This window comes from Cheilinus undulatus, linkage group 18, assembly GCF_018320785.1.
Source record: "Cheilinus undulatus linkage group 18, ASM1832078v1, whole genome shotgun sequence".
NCBI lineage: Eukaryota > Metazoa > Chordata > Actinopteri > Labriformes > Labridae > Cheilinus > Cheilinus undulatus.
In genome coordinates this window covers 30,110,526-30,127,144 of record NC_054882.1, presented here as the reverse complement: position 1 = coordinate 30,127,144, position 16,619 = coordinate 30,110,526, and the positions used below count along the sequence as shown (strand labels likewise).

Genomic DNA, 16,619 nt, shown 5'->3' with positions numbered 1-16,619 from the left:
TTCTTGACACTGGCATGACCGTGGAGAAGTAAATACAGGGTTTTCACACAGATTTGTCTCCCACTCATACGGTATTAAAATGAGCACATTATTTGAATGTCAGTGATTCTCATGAATGTTGAAATGGCATCCATCTCCGCCATTCTCGACAAGCTGAATGGTGTAAAGTAAAGGCATTAAATTCAACTCAGACGCCGATTACAGAATTCACCCCTGCAGAACACCATCCCGCCATTCTCTAAATTGGACAAGTCCCATTGTAAGAGCCCATCACAGCGCACATGTCTGCATGGCAGAACATATGCAGGACAAAATATTCCGTAGTTTGTTATTCCGAGGACGGCACTGGGGGCACACGGGCTTGTTTGCCTTTGCTGGGAGAGGAGATTGGATTGGGGGTTTAAATGAATCGCTGGCGCACCACGTTTATAGGTTTCATTAACTTTTAATGAGTTGGGTGTCCTTCGCTGTGATTGGCTGGCAAGGCTCTGCTTTCACTTCCTGGAACTGGAGCTAAGGGGGGAAGTGAGGAGATGATTGCAGCGTGTTGGCTCCCATGTTATGGCCATGTGCTGCTGGGTGGAAATGGGTCAGAAAATGTGAAATGGCACGGTTCTGTCCCAAAGCAGAAGCCCCAGATATCAATCAGCACATGCTGAATCTGAAACCTAGAGGCGTCCTCTTTGCAGATCAATCACAGCCCTAGAAAGCCATTTACCACAGCTGCTTGACATATCATTTTATAGCTGCTTTACCAGCAAGGTTTGATTTTGATCCTGAATACAGGCAGAAGACCCATGAGGAAAGCCTGTGGAATCACCAAGAGGAGCTGGAAGAATCAAGCTTAACCTGACTTCATATTTGGAGCATCTTTTATCTCAATCCAATACAATATGTTTCTGCATGGTTGATCACACGTCTTTTAGGGGGGTTCTGTACGCTTTCTCCTTGAGAATCTAATCCCCTCCTCCAGTGTGTGGCTGAGCCTCACTCCAGCACTCCTGAGAAACAAAGGCCTCCGCCTGTCATCTCCGTTTTATCTCCATCACACTGATGCAACATGGAAAGTCCTTCAAAATATTTACAGTATCTCCATCAGCCTTGATTTCCAGCCAAAACCATGATTGGTTTGGTGAGGTGAAGTCCCTCTCCCTTCAGTGCTGACAGACCTGTGTTGCAATACTTCACGATGATAAACACTGACCATCCATCCACTTCCAGGCATATAAAAGCAGCAGGGTGGTGAGAGGCACCCCGTCCTGGCCTGAATAGATCGCCTTTAGGTCACTGCACGTCCCACCAGCTGCTGCCTTGCAGCACTCAATGGGCATTGTTGGTGGACCTCTCTCTCTCTCTCAGTCTCTCTCTCTCTCTCTCTCCCTTTCAGGACATGAAGGAGTCCTAGACTGGAATGTCACACAGTCGTGTCAGAAGAGTGCGGACACATCACAGTCTGCGGCCGCATTCTCACCCTGTCCATCCTGCCATATCTGCCTCTCTCTTAAACAGACAAGTGCACTGCTCTTCTTTCCATCATAACAGAACCCCAGACTGACCTCCATGGAGCCGGACATTCAAAATAAAGGTACACAGGCTGCAAAACTTTTCTTTTATTTCACTGTCTTTTAAAACATAAGCATCAAGTGCTGCACACATTCAGCTTTCACCATAAATAAAAACAATGCAACTCACATGTAAACACATAATTCACAAGAGATGGTAATTCTGGCTCTTTTTAATGATCCGGATCGTTTGACTTAGCTCACCAAGAAGATCTGACTTGTTTGGCTCCCAAATGGCCCTTCATTTGGTATCATTTTAGCCTCATTAAATCAGCCAAATTTAGCAATGTTATGGCATATGATTGATATTTGTGCTGCTGTTTTACTCAAATTGGGCTTCTTTTTAAATTAAAGCAAATTTCATGCAATTGTTTTCCAAAATATCTTGCGACTCAAGGAACTTAGATTCCTTAGTGCCTGGGTCATCAGCTACAGTTGTACAAGGGCCAGATTTTGTTGTGACAGGTGTTGTTTGGGATGGACCATCAAACAAGCTAAAATAAAATGAAAAAATTTGGTCCATTTAGTATCTTTAACTATCTATTTAGGTTTATTATTAATTACTATTTTTTGAGTATTTGTATTTTCTTTAAAATTGATTGTAATTTTAGGCATTAACAGTGAGATCACCTCCTACTGCAGCCAGCCTCATGGGAGTGATTGAGATATCTTGGCTTGAAGTGGAGAGTTGACACAGAAAACTGCAGATTTAATCAGAACTGGACTGATAAGTATGTGTTTAACATGCATCATATTAACTAATTGCAGCTGACGGGGGTTTCTGTAAAAACAGTTAAGGCATTCCTGATAAAAATTGTTTCAGTATTAATTACTTTTTGTAGGTATTAAAAGACATCCTAAAAGCCATAACATCATTCTCCACCTCACTTATTCTGAATGTAATCATCTTCTCAGGGCTGAATGGGAAGCTTTAAGGGGCCTGATGTGGCCCTCGGGCCGCCAGTTTATGATCGCTACCTTAGTGAATAGTGTGCCTGTAGTAGATCAGTGAGGAAAAAGATCATTCCTATTAATCAATCAAACAAAAAGCACTAAAACAAGATCTGGATCTCACATGAAAGATGGTGCTCTCTGAACCAGCTGATTCATGGATGACACATCACTATAATAATCCACATGCACACGGAGTAGCTCACATCACTGAAAATCCACATGACATGTACTTGACATTACCCATATTGCACAACATTCACAAACAAATAGTGAGAAAACTATAAATCAAAGTGAGAAAAAAGGAAAGACAATGAAAGCAAAGGCAAACAAGGAAATAAAGATAAGAGGGGTGTTCAAATTTGGGCTGAGGGACCTGAAATGTTTTTACTCATCAGGTAGGTATATGAACTATTTTCAGGCAATCTTTAATACAAATTTAGATTTGAAACACCAACAAAAGCAAACATCTTTGGGCTGAAATGATGCAGCTCCATCATAAAACAGCATCTGTTACAGCCAACATTATTTATTTGAAATTCAATGTTCTCAAAGTGCACATCATTTTAAAATCATAATACACTGTATTAATGATCAGTAATTTACATTTCTTTTGCTGTTAAAGGCAGAAACTGTCTGATACTTCTTTTCTTAAATTTCTCTAACATGTAAAAGGTATGAATTTAGCATAAAAGTTTACAATTGGCATTGTTTTTAAATGACATACAAAGCACAATGTGGGGTTCTGTATATAAATATATATTCAAGAATACAGAAAATATTATCTAATTTGATGTTAAAACTATTGTATAATTTGTAGCTCAAGCACTTGAGTTGGGAAAAAAACATTTTCTATACTAAATGATTTCTTTTTGCTTTTTTATAACACTAAGCAGAATTCACCAGACTCAAACATTCAGGGCTTCAGCTCTGTAAGCCACCTCTTCACTCCACCTATGGTGCTGGTAAAATGATTTATTTATGAGTATGTAAGTCTCTATGCCTGGATATACTTAAGAGTGACACTACAAAATAAAATACAAATATAGATACTCATTTGAAATCTTCTTTAATAAGCTTCTTTAAAGTGAGTTTAAAATATCTGCCACTAATATGACCAGATAAGCATTTATCTTCATAAGATAAGAAAATCAGATGCTTTACATGCATATGAAAATTTTTGAACTTCAGTTAAAAAAAGTCATCCAGTACCAGTTTTATGGATGAACAGGACATGTAGGGAAGCTTAGTTTAATTAAGATTAAAAATGTTTGTTATTAGATATTAAGACTTTTTCATTTTTATTTGGTTTACTTTTTTTTTTTACTTTCCCCAACTTCTACAAATTTCCTTTCTCAAATAAAAAAATTATCTTTTTTTTCATTTCATTTTATTTGGGATAGTGTGCAGTCACACTGATCATCCATTAATGAAATCATGGTTGCACCTGATTTACAGTGGCTAATTTCAATCTGTATTCCCACATAAAGCCGACACAGATCAGGCATAAAAATCTAACACCTCACAAGCCCACAGATAGAGAGCAATAAATAAATCCTACTCAGTATAAATAGTGTAGAAGTAAAAAGGTTCTAATGTTAAATGCACAGGTTGATTCCAGATGCTAAGGCCTAGTTAAATAAAACCATAGACGGCCTCTATTCTATGAGATGTATGAAATAAAAATCATGATTATAAAATGACCAGGATGCAATAGCAGCTTTATAGAAATACAGGAAGGCAGTAACAGCAGTTACAGCATAACCAAGACGCAGTAGCAACATTATGGAGAGCCTAAAATGCAACAAAATTCATCATGAGCTACCACAGTTTAGTAGCTACATTATGAAAGGTGTAGACTTTACATTTGGGCCTTTTGTGTAGCTGCTTAGATTTATTTGTTTTGAAATTCTTTGCAAATATATAATTTTAGTTTGCTTTTATATCTTTATTTTGATTTATGGTTTGTTTATTTAAAGAAATAATTATCGTAAACATGGCAGCACAATTGTGTGCAAATGCAGTGATTACCTCACCTTTATACCCAAATGAAATTTGTTTTTACTGCAAAAGCCTTCTATATTTGATATAAATCAGCCTTGTGGTTGGAATTCTGGTGCAGTCATTTTAAATATGCTGACTGTTATTTAAACATTTTATTATGGGCTCATATGTTAACACATGTGTCTAGTAGGTGGCCATAAAATAAGACAAGAACAGGCCTAATACAGCAGAATAAAAACAGTAGATTTGCTATGGGGCAGTGCACTGATTTAGTACTAACATCTGTTTATTATAAGGCTGTATCATCCTTAGAAATAAGGCAGCTAATTCATTCACCTCCTCTCTGTGGTTATTTTATTTCTACATATTAAATCAAAATGTAATTATTGGATCATAATAAAAACTGTGGGCTAAGAGTGCAGAGAAGAGCGTCCACCGCCGTGCCATGCCGTGCCGTGCCGGGCCTCCCGCTGTGAAACCATGGGTGGCTTTGAGTTTTGACTTTGTGGTCCTTTAATATACTGAGGGCCGGCAGTTAGCCGTGCTAAGATATGGGATTAGGAGTATTTCTGCTGAAAGAGGAGTTAAGTCGGGCTAGTGTGGACGGTCCCTCCCCTGCAAAAAGGCTGAGACAGAATTACAGCTTGTTGGACCGGTGTCCCGCCGTCACCATGGAGACACATCTACTTGGGTGTTCCAGTCTCGCGGGCTGCAGCGCGCGGAGCCCAAAGGTGCGGCAGGCGCTTTAACACCACCATGAGATAACTTTACCCCCCGATTAATGCGCACGGAGAGGCTGCCGGGCTGAGGAGTGGAGAGCCCTGACACAGAGCTCACTGATGCTTTTTAATCATTTCTATTTTTTCACGCGTTAAAATGTTGTGCAAAAATCACAGCACCTCAGCTATTAAGGGAGATTGCGCGTCCGGCTTAGAATATTGAATCATTCCCTTAAAATAGAGGCCTCAGCTTTGAAATAAACCTCTGCAGGGCAATTATGTCGCTTTAGCATGACTCTAAAAAAAACATGAAGAAAAAGAAAAAAATGCAGGTTTAAAATTTCTCTGTCACGTGCAGGATTTTCTGCAGCCAAAGAGAGACAAGCAGAATAGCTCTGATTTCCAGGCCTCCTTATCAAGAAATATGCAAATAAAATCACCAGAAAAATGCAGAGAAAATTAGGTTAGCGGACTAAAAAAGGATCAACAGGCAGGGCCATCCTTTATCCAGTTGCTATAACAACAGATGTGCCGGTCTGGTCTGTGATGGTTTCCTCCTGCATCATTTAAAAAGCGTGCGTAAAGTTATGTGATGAGAGGAGATGGGATGAAGGCGCAGGAGAGAGGTGGCCTCGGCGCACTTTTGTCCGCCTGTACAGATTGAGGTTGGTTACCTTTGAACCAGCCGAGCTCCAAAAGGCCAGTCCTATTTGCAGCGCGCGCTGGAGAGGGCTTGACTCGGGTTAGTCCGGCCACAGAGGATCGGATGCGCGCGGGGATGCAATTGTTTTATGATGGCTGAGAAGTCCCTTAAAATAAATCTATTATTATTATTATTTTTATAATGTGCGTAAAACGTGTTCAAGCCTTTCAAATTAAAAGCCAGAGTGTGACATATTTTAATCATGTTTTATTTCAGGTTTAAAAACAATAAAACTACAGTCAGCGCTGCAAAAGGACGCAAAATCAAATCAGACGCACACTGCAAAAATAAAGCTTTGCATCCATCTAATCTCATTTTCTCTGCACAATTCGAGTCAGAGTCCTCTGCCTCGTTATAGAATTTCTTTAAGCTGCTTTCTCCTTCAATCCTCACCTCATTCTTTTATCAAAAATGACTTTTTACGCATGCACCAGCTTTGACTCCTTGTGCCTTTCTTTTTTTGCAGTGCAGCAGAATCTTTCCCAAAAACTTGCAGCAGCCTCCATCACACATCCTGCAAGATCCCCTCAGCTTTGCACCACCCTGTCGTGAAATCCAATACGTCTCCTTTTCTCATGAATTTAGGATATCAGCTTCTTCTGCCACATGCACCACCACCCCCTCCTCCTCACATGCATGCCCGGTAATATCGATCAGCCCCCCTTTTCTTCCTGCTCCTGTAAAGAATAAAGATTTTTTTTAAATAAAAAAAAGGTTCATACCTGTGCAAAATAGCCGGAGCTTGTTGTTGGCACGCCGCACAGGAGCCCATTGTAGAAGCTTCGCCTTCTGCCTTCTGCAAAGGGCTCCAGACATCACGGCATTTATTTGAGCTCAAACTCTGTCACTGTTGACTTTAGCACAAAGCAAAGATTTCACTGCCCCGCTAGTTAAAAAAATGATTATTTTACAGAGATATCGATCAGTGTGCTATAAAAAAATCAGCTTAGCATTATATGTCTAAAATGAATAGAACCAAATTTAATGTCTGTGTAAATTTACAGAGCTGCGGCGTCCTATTCAAAGTTTACACTTGTGCAATTTGGTTTGTGTGTGTACTCTCCCTATATGTGGGCATAGCCTCCACTCCATTGTTTACTGCCTTTGTTTATTCGCAGATCACGCTGTTTAAAGTACGATCTGTAAAGAGGGTCTGGAGAATAAACGCACACTTTAGGCCCTACGTGTTCAGAAGGCGAAGGGGTGCGCGTGGTTGTTGGTTCCCCTGGCCTTGGATTTGAGCACAGCAGGACAGGAGGAGGTTTTTCCATTCATTTGGGCGACTATCTTATCTAACAAGAGGGGAGGGCCCAACTACTTTTAAAATAGGAGGGAGACAATGGAGCCCCAGATTGTGGGGAGAGAAGTTAGAGCAGCACATTGAGGCTGCTCTGTTCCCAAATCAGCCCCCTTTTCCAGGAACTATTCTCCTGCGCTGCGGGGAGGCTGTTTTATGTGACAATGATACTTAATCTCATTCACTCATCTAACTCTGCGGAGAGAGAGTGATTCTGTGTGTGCAGGAGGGGGGGATCAACCTGGGTGAGTGGCGTTTAGTGTGAGGGAATTTAAATTATTATTGGATACGCTCTCTCTCTCTCTCTCTCTCAGTTTGGGCAAAATTGCGCAAAAATTTAAAAAGAGTGCATGCTGCAAAATGCATACTAAAACACAGCTTAGGTGTTTTATTTTACATTCTCCTCTGGAGGGGATTTTGTGTCAGCAGCTGGCCCTATTTTCTGCTTCCGCGAGCCTCTTAAAGGGTGTTCTCCTGCTTCAGTGGCAGGGTTGTTAGGGAAAAAAAAAGTTTTTACTCAACATTGATATCCCAATTTGTGTTTGGGATTAATAAATGTGTGGATTCTGTTTGCATATTCACGCTGACAAATCGAGCGCATTGTGCGCAATATTGTCCAGCAAAGCTATTAATCCCTGATGAAAGCATGCGCCTCATTATAGACAGCACGCGAGGATGAGGATTATTGATACAATCTAAAAATAACTACAGTGAGGTTGAAACCTGTTTCCTGCAAAAATACCAATTTTATTTATTTATTTTATTAATGTTATTAATGGGCAAAACTGCGGCATTCCAGCTGAGATGGTTAAAAAGTAGCTGGATTTTTTTTTCTTTTTAAATTATACAAATAAAAATTATTTTTGTTCATATATTTAAAGCTTGAATGCAAAGCTTTATTTTTCCCCTGTAATAATGAACATATTTTTATTTAAATTTGATTCTAATGAGGATAAGTCCGCTATTGGAGGGAGGATAATGATGATTATAGTGCGTGTAATAATAATAATAATAATAATAATAATAATGGTCAAACACTTTGATTTTCAGAAAACAAAACCAATAACACTTTAATATAGATTCTGTTCTTGTCACTACAAGAATACACATATACAAGCCATAAATAGAATTACACAAATGATTGAAGAAATCCTGTGAGGCATTTAAATGCATGTAGGAATCCAGAGATGCAGATGTGGGATATTTTACAGCGTGTTGTTGTTGTTGCTGTTGTTGTTGTTGTTGTTGGTCTTTGGGTCCATTCCTGAAGCCGACTCCTGAACAGATCTCGTCACATTATCGTTACTTTAATTATTATTATTATCAACATCCTCTCAAAATAATTAGCTACTAACAAACTCGACAACTAAAACGGTGGGAAACGTCAAAAATATCTGAAATACATATTGTACACAAACTCTATATTTTTTTTTTACAAATGTACAAATTTGTAGGAGGGAGAAAGTCCACCGGGTGTGAGAGTTTATGAGGAGTTCATGATCGGCCGGGAATACACGCCTTGGTAATAAGTCGTGTCAGGTATGGAGGAAGAATCCAGACCGGCTTTCCCCGCCATGGAGCTCATGGAAAGAGCCCCAGCCATAGGAGAGCCATATCCGGAGTAATGCATGACCTGCTCGTAAGTCTTTAGGTCCATTTTGTGATGCTGCTGCTCTGATGACATGAGGTTGTTTATGGAGAACGGGTGGTTGAAGGAGTAGTGGTGCTCCGGCTTCAGGTGCGCTTCGTGCGCGAGGACCGAGTGATGCTGGGACATGAGGTGCTGAGCCTGGGACACCGGGGAGGCGGCGGCGTGCTCCGGGCTCAAGGCCTGGCCCGGCTTCATGTCCGACAGGGACCTTTTGTGCTCGCCGGATGAGGAGTTAGAGTGCGGGGACTCGTTCCCGTTGCAGCTCTCCGAGCTGCTGTTGGAGGAGCCGCCGTCTCCGCCTTTCCGGCTGGAATCCTTCATGTTCTTCTTGTCGCACTTGAAGCGCTTCTGCCTCCGCAGGTAGCAGCCGTTCTCAAACATGTTCCCGGAGTCAGGGTGGAGAGTCCAAAAGGAGCCCTTCCCGGGTTTATCCGGAGACCTGGGCACTTTGAGGAAACAGTCATTGAAGGACAGAGAGTGGCGGATGGAGTTCTGCCAGCGCTGCTGGTTCTGCCGGTAAAAAGGGAAGAGGTCCATTATCCACTGGTAGATCTCAGCCAGGGTCAGCATCTTACTGGGGGACTGCTGGATGGCCATGGTGATGAGGGAGATGTAGGAGTATGGGGGCTTGGCGTGCGTGTAGCTCCTGCGGTAGGTTTTGGGGTCTCTGGACCTGTTGATGTTAGACTGTCCGTAGATGGGGCTCATGGCGTTCATGTTGGTGTAGGATGTGAGCGCGTTCATGGATGCGGGCTGCGCCGTCATGGGGCTCATGCTGGGGCTCAGCGCTGCGCTCATGGCCGTCATACCTGCTGCGCCCATGCCGTTCATAGCTCCGGTGCCCGGTGACATGCCGGTCATGGAGGGGCTCATGCCCGTGTTGACGTATGACATGTTCATGGAGTTGGCCGTCATGTTGGCGGTGGTGTTCATGCCGGACATGCTCATGTAGGTGTTCATAGAGTTCATTCCCAGGCCCGTGTTCATGTTGCCAACCGAGGTGTAACACTGCGGAGGGAGAGAGGCGATCATCAGTGTCATGACACAAAGCGTTACCGTGCAGAATTAATCCTCTGAACAAACACAAAAGCCACTTTGATCTCAATATTTAAAAATATATTCGGTCAAAATTACATTTTAAGTAAAATTACGCACGGCTATTTCAGTGTAAATGGGCACATATCTCTGCTCCAAAGTGAAGCACTTCTAAATAACAGCCATGTTAAAGCTGGTGATAATAATAACACACTTTATTATGTTTGACAGTTCATTTAGCGCCACATATATTGCGTAAAAATGCGTAAAACAAGCTGTTAAAAATGTCAAACGTCGATGCTGACACCTTTCCTGACTGCTCACTAAACAGCGACTGTGTCCCAAATATTTGAATCATCTCCTAAATCAAACAGCTCAGGTGTTTGTTGAATAGAAGCGAGGCGAAAATAATCTGATTAAGTAAAGATACGTATAGATTTATGAAATTATAATCCGAGTGAAAAGTTTCCACCCCTACATGTCAAGCAACTTTGTTAGGATAGTGCGCTGCGTGGAGATGGGGGAGGATTTGGAGGCGCCTCAAGTCAATATTTGATCACAAAGTTAATATTATCTCAGGGCTAATATTGAGTTGTATAAAATGGGATCGGCTTTAGACAGAAAAAAATATATATTTAAGGTACCCACCTCGGGCTCTCCGTAGTAGGTGCTCCAGTCGGTGTGTTCGTGTCCTTCCATTTTAACTGCTCCGAGCATCATGGAGGACTTTTACAAAGCGTCTCCCAGCAGAGGAAAAGCCGAAAGTGTCTCTAATAGCAGGTGACTGGGGACCACTGAGTGTCTGCGGGTCGTCGGTGTGTCCCTTCGTCGAGGACTGGCGCATGTGTGTCTTATGGAGGCAGCCGTGAAATGCGTCTGTCAGTGACTGGAGTGGAAATGACGCTCCGTGCTGCCTGTTAACGCTGTGATATAGCTCTGTGCGCTAGGCAAGCCTCCAATCCCTACTTCTACGCCTTGGGCCCTATTTGAATAATCTCCTCGCACCTAGGCGTGAGACTCCTCAGACTCCCCCCTCCTCCCCCTCACCCCCCAGCCCCAATTGTACACCTGCGCTGAGTGAAAAGAACAGTTTCTTATGAAAAGCTTCATTATAAACTAATCTTATTGTATTTTGGCAGAGTCAAAAAAAAGAGCCATAAAAGGAAGGTTTGGCGCGCTTCCTTTGGTGCGCCTTTCATTACGCACATCCTCCAACGTGCTTTTTCTGCTTTAACTGGACCAAAGTCATGATCCATTTTATTGTAATGCATTCAAGGAATTTATAGCCTGTCCTCAAATATTACTGTTTATTATTGAGCACCAGAAACCCCGCAGAACATGACAGCATGTCCTCAGTTAGTCTTTACGCACAGGAATCCATGCAAATGCATGCATTAATTAAAAAAAGCGTAGATTCCACTATGAGGCAGGGGCTTTGTTCCACAAAACAATGTCATGGATCACTCAAAAATAAACATGTAGCTGCTTTTAAACGCCTGCTTTAAATATTAGCCATATACTGGTAAGGGCCTGTATGTGTGTGTGCGCACGAGTATTACAGGGATGCATGAAAAATTTAAAGTTAGTGTATTTTAAAGACACTGAGAGGCAGTGCATCGTTTCCCTAAAGCTGTTAAAAATATTTTAATTCGGACCAGTAATTAATTGTTATAATCAAATTTTGCGCAATAATTCAAAATTAATTCACCAATATTTACAAAAAAAAGAGTTTGTATCCTGTTATGGTTGGTTTAAAGAATGTTTCTGAATGTTTTAATTAATGTTGAATATGCCTCGTGCAGCTTTAGAGCGCCCTCTCTCGGTTATTTTCCTCCTCTGGTTTCTGTTTGGTGCACATGCAGCAGCCTGATTCTTTCAAATTAAGCGTCCGAGGAAAATGATCCATGGAATTTGCGCATTTTTTGCGGCCTAATTTTTCAACTACATATCAAAGCCACAATAAACTGTGCTGTCATGAGGGTCACAAGGCCACTTTATTATTTTTGATTCGCTTTTTAATGCCTTTGAATAAATGTGCACCCATCATAAAGCTTAATTAAGCCAATTCAGGCTGTGCGTCATGACGCATTTATTTGATTTGATCTTGTTAGTTTTGATTGTGTTTTTCAAACTTGTTTTCTTTCTTTATCCTCTGCCTCACTATGAGACGGCCGGGCCCCGGGCTGCACAGGCCCTTTAATCCCCCGCAGCCTGCCTGTACAGTATTTGTATGACACAAACATCAAGGTGAGGCTGCAGTCCGGTGCCAGCCACGTGTCAGCAGTGGTACATCTATTTGACTCTATATTTACGCAAGAGCATAACTATCAGTAGAGAGAGAGCCATTAGTAAAGGCGAGTAAACCTGTCGTGTTGACGAGGGACTAACAGAGTCTGCTTAACTTGGAAATGAGATCATGAGAAAAAGCTGTGTGTGTTTGAGGATTGGGGATTTCAGCGCAGAGAGCTGGAGGTGGTCAAATCTGCGCTTTGCCGGCTTCTCTCAGTCAACACGAGACTTTGGGCTTTTATTTTTTAATGATTTAAAGAGATAATATGTTCAGAGTGGTAAAACAGGTAGGAACTGATGTGCGCAGCAAGTTCCCATAATGTACTTTTATTTATAGGCGCAAATCCAGAGTTATCTCCAGGCCCTGATGAAATAATGCATTTGTTAAAAATGCCTTAAATATTTTAATAAATAATAAAATAGCTATAATAAAAAGGCTAGAGTCAGGTTAGTTTGTTATGCAGAAAAAATGGCCTGTACCACAAGAAAATATAAGTTGGGACTTGTGCATAAAACAAGCATGTTTGTTAAAAATAAAATAAATACAACACTTGCAAGGCAAGAATTAGATCTCTTCGTGATGGATATTTCTTCCTTGTTTCTAACTAAATCAGTGAGCTTTATGGCTTTAAAGTAGTTCTCCCAAATTTACAGACACCAAACCATTCAGTCTTCTAAAATGGTCCTTGACCTGCCTGACATTATGTTCCTGAATGAGACATGTTGCTAATTCTGCAGTTAATCATCAACCCGCCACAGTCCTCTGACATGGGTGAAGGTCACTTTTTGGATTTGGTCAAAAACAAGAACTTTATCTAGGTCTGCAGTGGCTGCTCTATCACCCACATTATAGATGACGGCCTTTATTTAACGTTGCATAATGTGTGAGTTCAAACCCGAAAAGTGTGCCTTAATGGAGTCAAGGGGAGATGCTCCAATGTTTAACTGGCCTAAAAACCTTTGCAGACGGGGAATAACAAAGATGCAGTTTGCTTTTTTTGGCATGGCTAGAGTGTTGGCGGCACAGCTCTGCAGAAACTGAACCGTGGCATCAGAGATTTAGTCTGCAAAAGCATCCAGGTTTAAAAATCATTCAACAGTAGGACAATTTACAAAAACAGACAATTTAGTCAGGCAAAAATGTAAAAGTTAAGTCATTATTTCCAAGAACAAAAACTTTCATTGAGCATTTATATGAGACAATTAAGACTTAGGGATTTAAATTTTGCCTTGTCTTGATTAATTTTGCAGGATGTTAAGTTTGCAAGATCAGCACAATTTGCAGCATATAAGGAGTAGTCTTGATGTCCAAGCTTTGACATTATTTGACATGATGGACCAATGAGGCAGAGAACTTCACCAATCCACTGCCAGTGCACCACTTAGAGATTGCAATAAGCACTAAAAACAAATCAAAGCAGGTCAGTCTGATATTAGAGATAGCTTTTCAGCAGCTGATACAAACTGAAATATAAACGGGGGTAGGTAAATAGAAATATTATATTGTGTTTTGAATGTTCTGTTTCACATATGCTGGTTGAATTTCTCACTTATTATAGTCTATTAGGCTTTTTGTTATTTGCCCTGTAAACAAATTAATGTAGCTCAGACATATGATGAGCATCTTTTTAAATAATGTTGGTGAAATATGATCAATATTGTTTGTATTTAATATCGGGAGTTCCTTTTAAGTCAGTGACCCCCAATATAACAGTGCCAGAGACCTGGGACCCTCGCTGTACCTGAAGGTGGTTGAAGCCCAGCTGATCACAGCCAGGCACGTTCAAGAACAGTCGTGTACAAACTCTCAAATCTCACTTAATTACCTTCATTTTATTTTCAAACTAGTTGTATGCATAAATCTTTGCAAAAATAGTTAAAATATACTGAAGGCATCTCATGACCCCCTCTCAGTGTCTCGTGACCCCTTTGGGGGTCCTGACCCACAGCTTGAGAACCACTAATTTCTATCAGTAGTAATGTAACTGCAGTGTTACTGATTTTTTTTAATATTTGCAGATGATGCACATTTATTTTGTTCTGGTAAGAATTTAAAAGAACTTTTGTGTGGTTAGAGAGGAGCTGAAAAATCTCAAAATCTGGTTTGATTTTAATAAATAATTTCTAAATATGAAATAAACTAAGATCATATTTTTTTGTACATCAGAATCAAACTGATGGCAATATTAAACAAAAAATCTGTAATGGTGACAAAACAGGAGTCAATAAGACTCAATAGCAATCCTGTATAAATCTAAAAAATATATAAAATTATAAGGCCTTACATTTCATCCATTATTCCATAATTGTTCCTTACAAATTGTTGTTTGAATTGTGGGGATCCTTCAAAACAAGCCATACCTATAATTCTATTGTAAGGCTGATTTTATGCTCACACAAATCCACTTTTTCTGAATTCTAATGAAAACTACCACAATAAACACATTTCTCATTTATACAGAAAAACATGCAACATGAAAAAAGACAAAAAATAATTTGAACATCTAGTGTCTAGTCAAAGTGCCTTTCATGCCCAAAGAGCCACAAAGATAACTCTTCCTCTGCCACAATAGTTGGTCCACCTCTCCTTCTTTCAGCTACGGCTGCTTCTTTAAGTATTGAAGAAAAAGTAACTGTTCTTGGTTTTGGAGCTCAGGTTTATACCATTTACTTGTGTTGTTTTTTAGAAGCAGTGAGAGAGCACAGATACTAGTCTTTTTGCAGAATTCTCTCATCTCATTAAACAGAACAGGATGCGGGACCCTTGGGTGTTCAGTAACCTAACATCACACATCATCTTTAAGCTTTTTAAGTAGCAAAGTACAGCCATTACTGCAACATGTGGGATAAAAATAACCCCATACTTTCACTTTAACTGAAAAGACACTTGTATTTACTTTACTTAACTAGAAAAGCACTCGGAGAGTGCAGACCTCTGCCATAAGCCTTATCTCCCAAGAGTAAAGAATCCTTCAAAAAATTCCTGCATCCAGACGGTGATCCGGATCACTCAAAAATCTAATCAGTTCTTCCTTATGCCATTTCTGACATTTCCTGAAAATGTCATCAAAATCCGTCCATAACTTTTTGAGTTATGCTGCTAACAAACTAACTAACTAACAAACTAACAAACCCTGCCGATCACATAACCTCCTTGGCGGAGGAGGTAAGGATGAGTCAAAAAAGGGAAAACAGTACATCATGTTCTTGAGTATTTTCAGTCCACAGCCCTGTGGTGTTCCCATCCAAAGCCGTCAATAAGAGGGGATCAAGGGGAAGGCTTTTGGGGGACCAGCCAAGTGTTTTGGGGGGGGGGATCCATAGAGGTCAAGAAAATCATGGTCTATTGTAAATTTAATCCATGATAATCATATGCCCTGAATAATTACCGCTCTTTTAAAAAATGGAATTCTATTTGGTCACACTGTAGGGAAATAGAGCCTTGCCAAAATGTAAATCTATTTTCATAAAACAGATAACTTCATTTTTGGTAATGTTAACAATCTGGATGAGCATATTGACTTAACCGTTGGAAAACTGGGACCATTAATGTTTCATTGAGAAATGCTAGGATAGCAGAGAATAAACTAGAAGGAACTGAAATAACTTTGATTGCAAAACAATGGCGAAAATTGGCTTTAATGGGTTAAAAATGACAAAAATTTGGCAGAAATAAATTGTGAAAATTAGTAAAAGGATGGTAAAAATGGGTCAAAAGTGACAAAAATAGGTTAAAAGAGGCAAAAATTTAAATAAAGCAGGCAATATGGGTTAAGAAAAGAAATAACTGGCAAAAGAAAGGGCAATAAAATGGTGAAAAGCCATTAAAAAGTGGCAAAATGGGTTAAACTGGCAAAAATAGGCAAACTGGTGGCCGAAGTAGTGAAAAAGGATAAAAGGTGGCAAAAGTTAGCATGAAGTGGCAAAAAAAGGTTAAATGTAGAACAAATGTGGCAAAATGGGCAGAAACGTGACAAAAAGTGTTGTTGTTGTTTTTTTTAAGTGGCACAAATAGATACTTTTAAGGAAATAATTTTAAGGGAATTATTGAATAAATGCAGAAAGAGGCAATAAAGTGGGAAATTGGCAAAAATCCATTAAAAGTGGAGATAATTGGCAGGAAAAAGTGGTGAAAATTGCTTTAAGAGTGGCAAAGAAGGTAAAAGAGGCAAAATTCATGAAGAAAAGCAAATATGGGGTAACAGCATTGGCAAAAAATGGTGAAAAAATGGTTAGTGGCAATAGTTGGCGGAGGGGGGGGCATAACAGACTAATGAATAAAGTAAACAAGTGGCAAAATTCTGCAAAAACTTTATATCTAAGCTGAATAAAAACATCCACTATCAAAGCAACAAAAAATGAATTTTATTTATGCTGCAGTTCAATTTAGCTTTTTCAAATATAAACC

The 16,619-nt window shown here is 40.1% G+C and overlaps 1 protein-coding gene across 1 annotated transcript; it reads right to left on the bottom strand.

The window, feature by feature from the left end:
- Positions 1 to 8,339: 8,339 nt before the first annotated feature.
- foxa2 (forkhead box A2) lies at positions 8,340 to 10,819 on the bottom strand. The gene is made up of 2 exons (XM_041812853.1): positions 10,571 to 10,819; positions 8,340 to 9,895 (listed from the first exon to the last, which is right to left on the bottom strand). Exons 1-2 carry the CDS (start codon positions 10,640 to 10,642, stop codon positions 8,720 to 8,722), a joined length of 1,248 nt encoding a protein of 415 aa, XP_041668787.1. The 5' UTR covers positions 10,643 to 10,819; the 3' UTR covers positions 8,340 to 8,719.
- Between the last annotated feature and the right edge of the window lie 5,800 nt (positions 10,820 to 16,619).

What these genes read in the sequence shown, in the direction of transcription:
- foxa2 (XM_041812853.1), bottom strand. Translation starts at nt 10,642, where the DNA reads ATGATGCTCGGAGCAGTTAAAATGGAAGGACACGAACACACCGACTGG. An exon ending in CCTACTACGGAGAGCCCGAG is followed by an intron (nt 9,896 to 10,570) that starts GTGGGTACCTTA and finishes CTCCCTCCGCAG; the next exon opens with TGTTACACCTCGGTTGGCAA.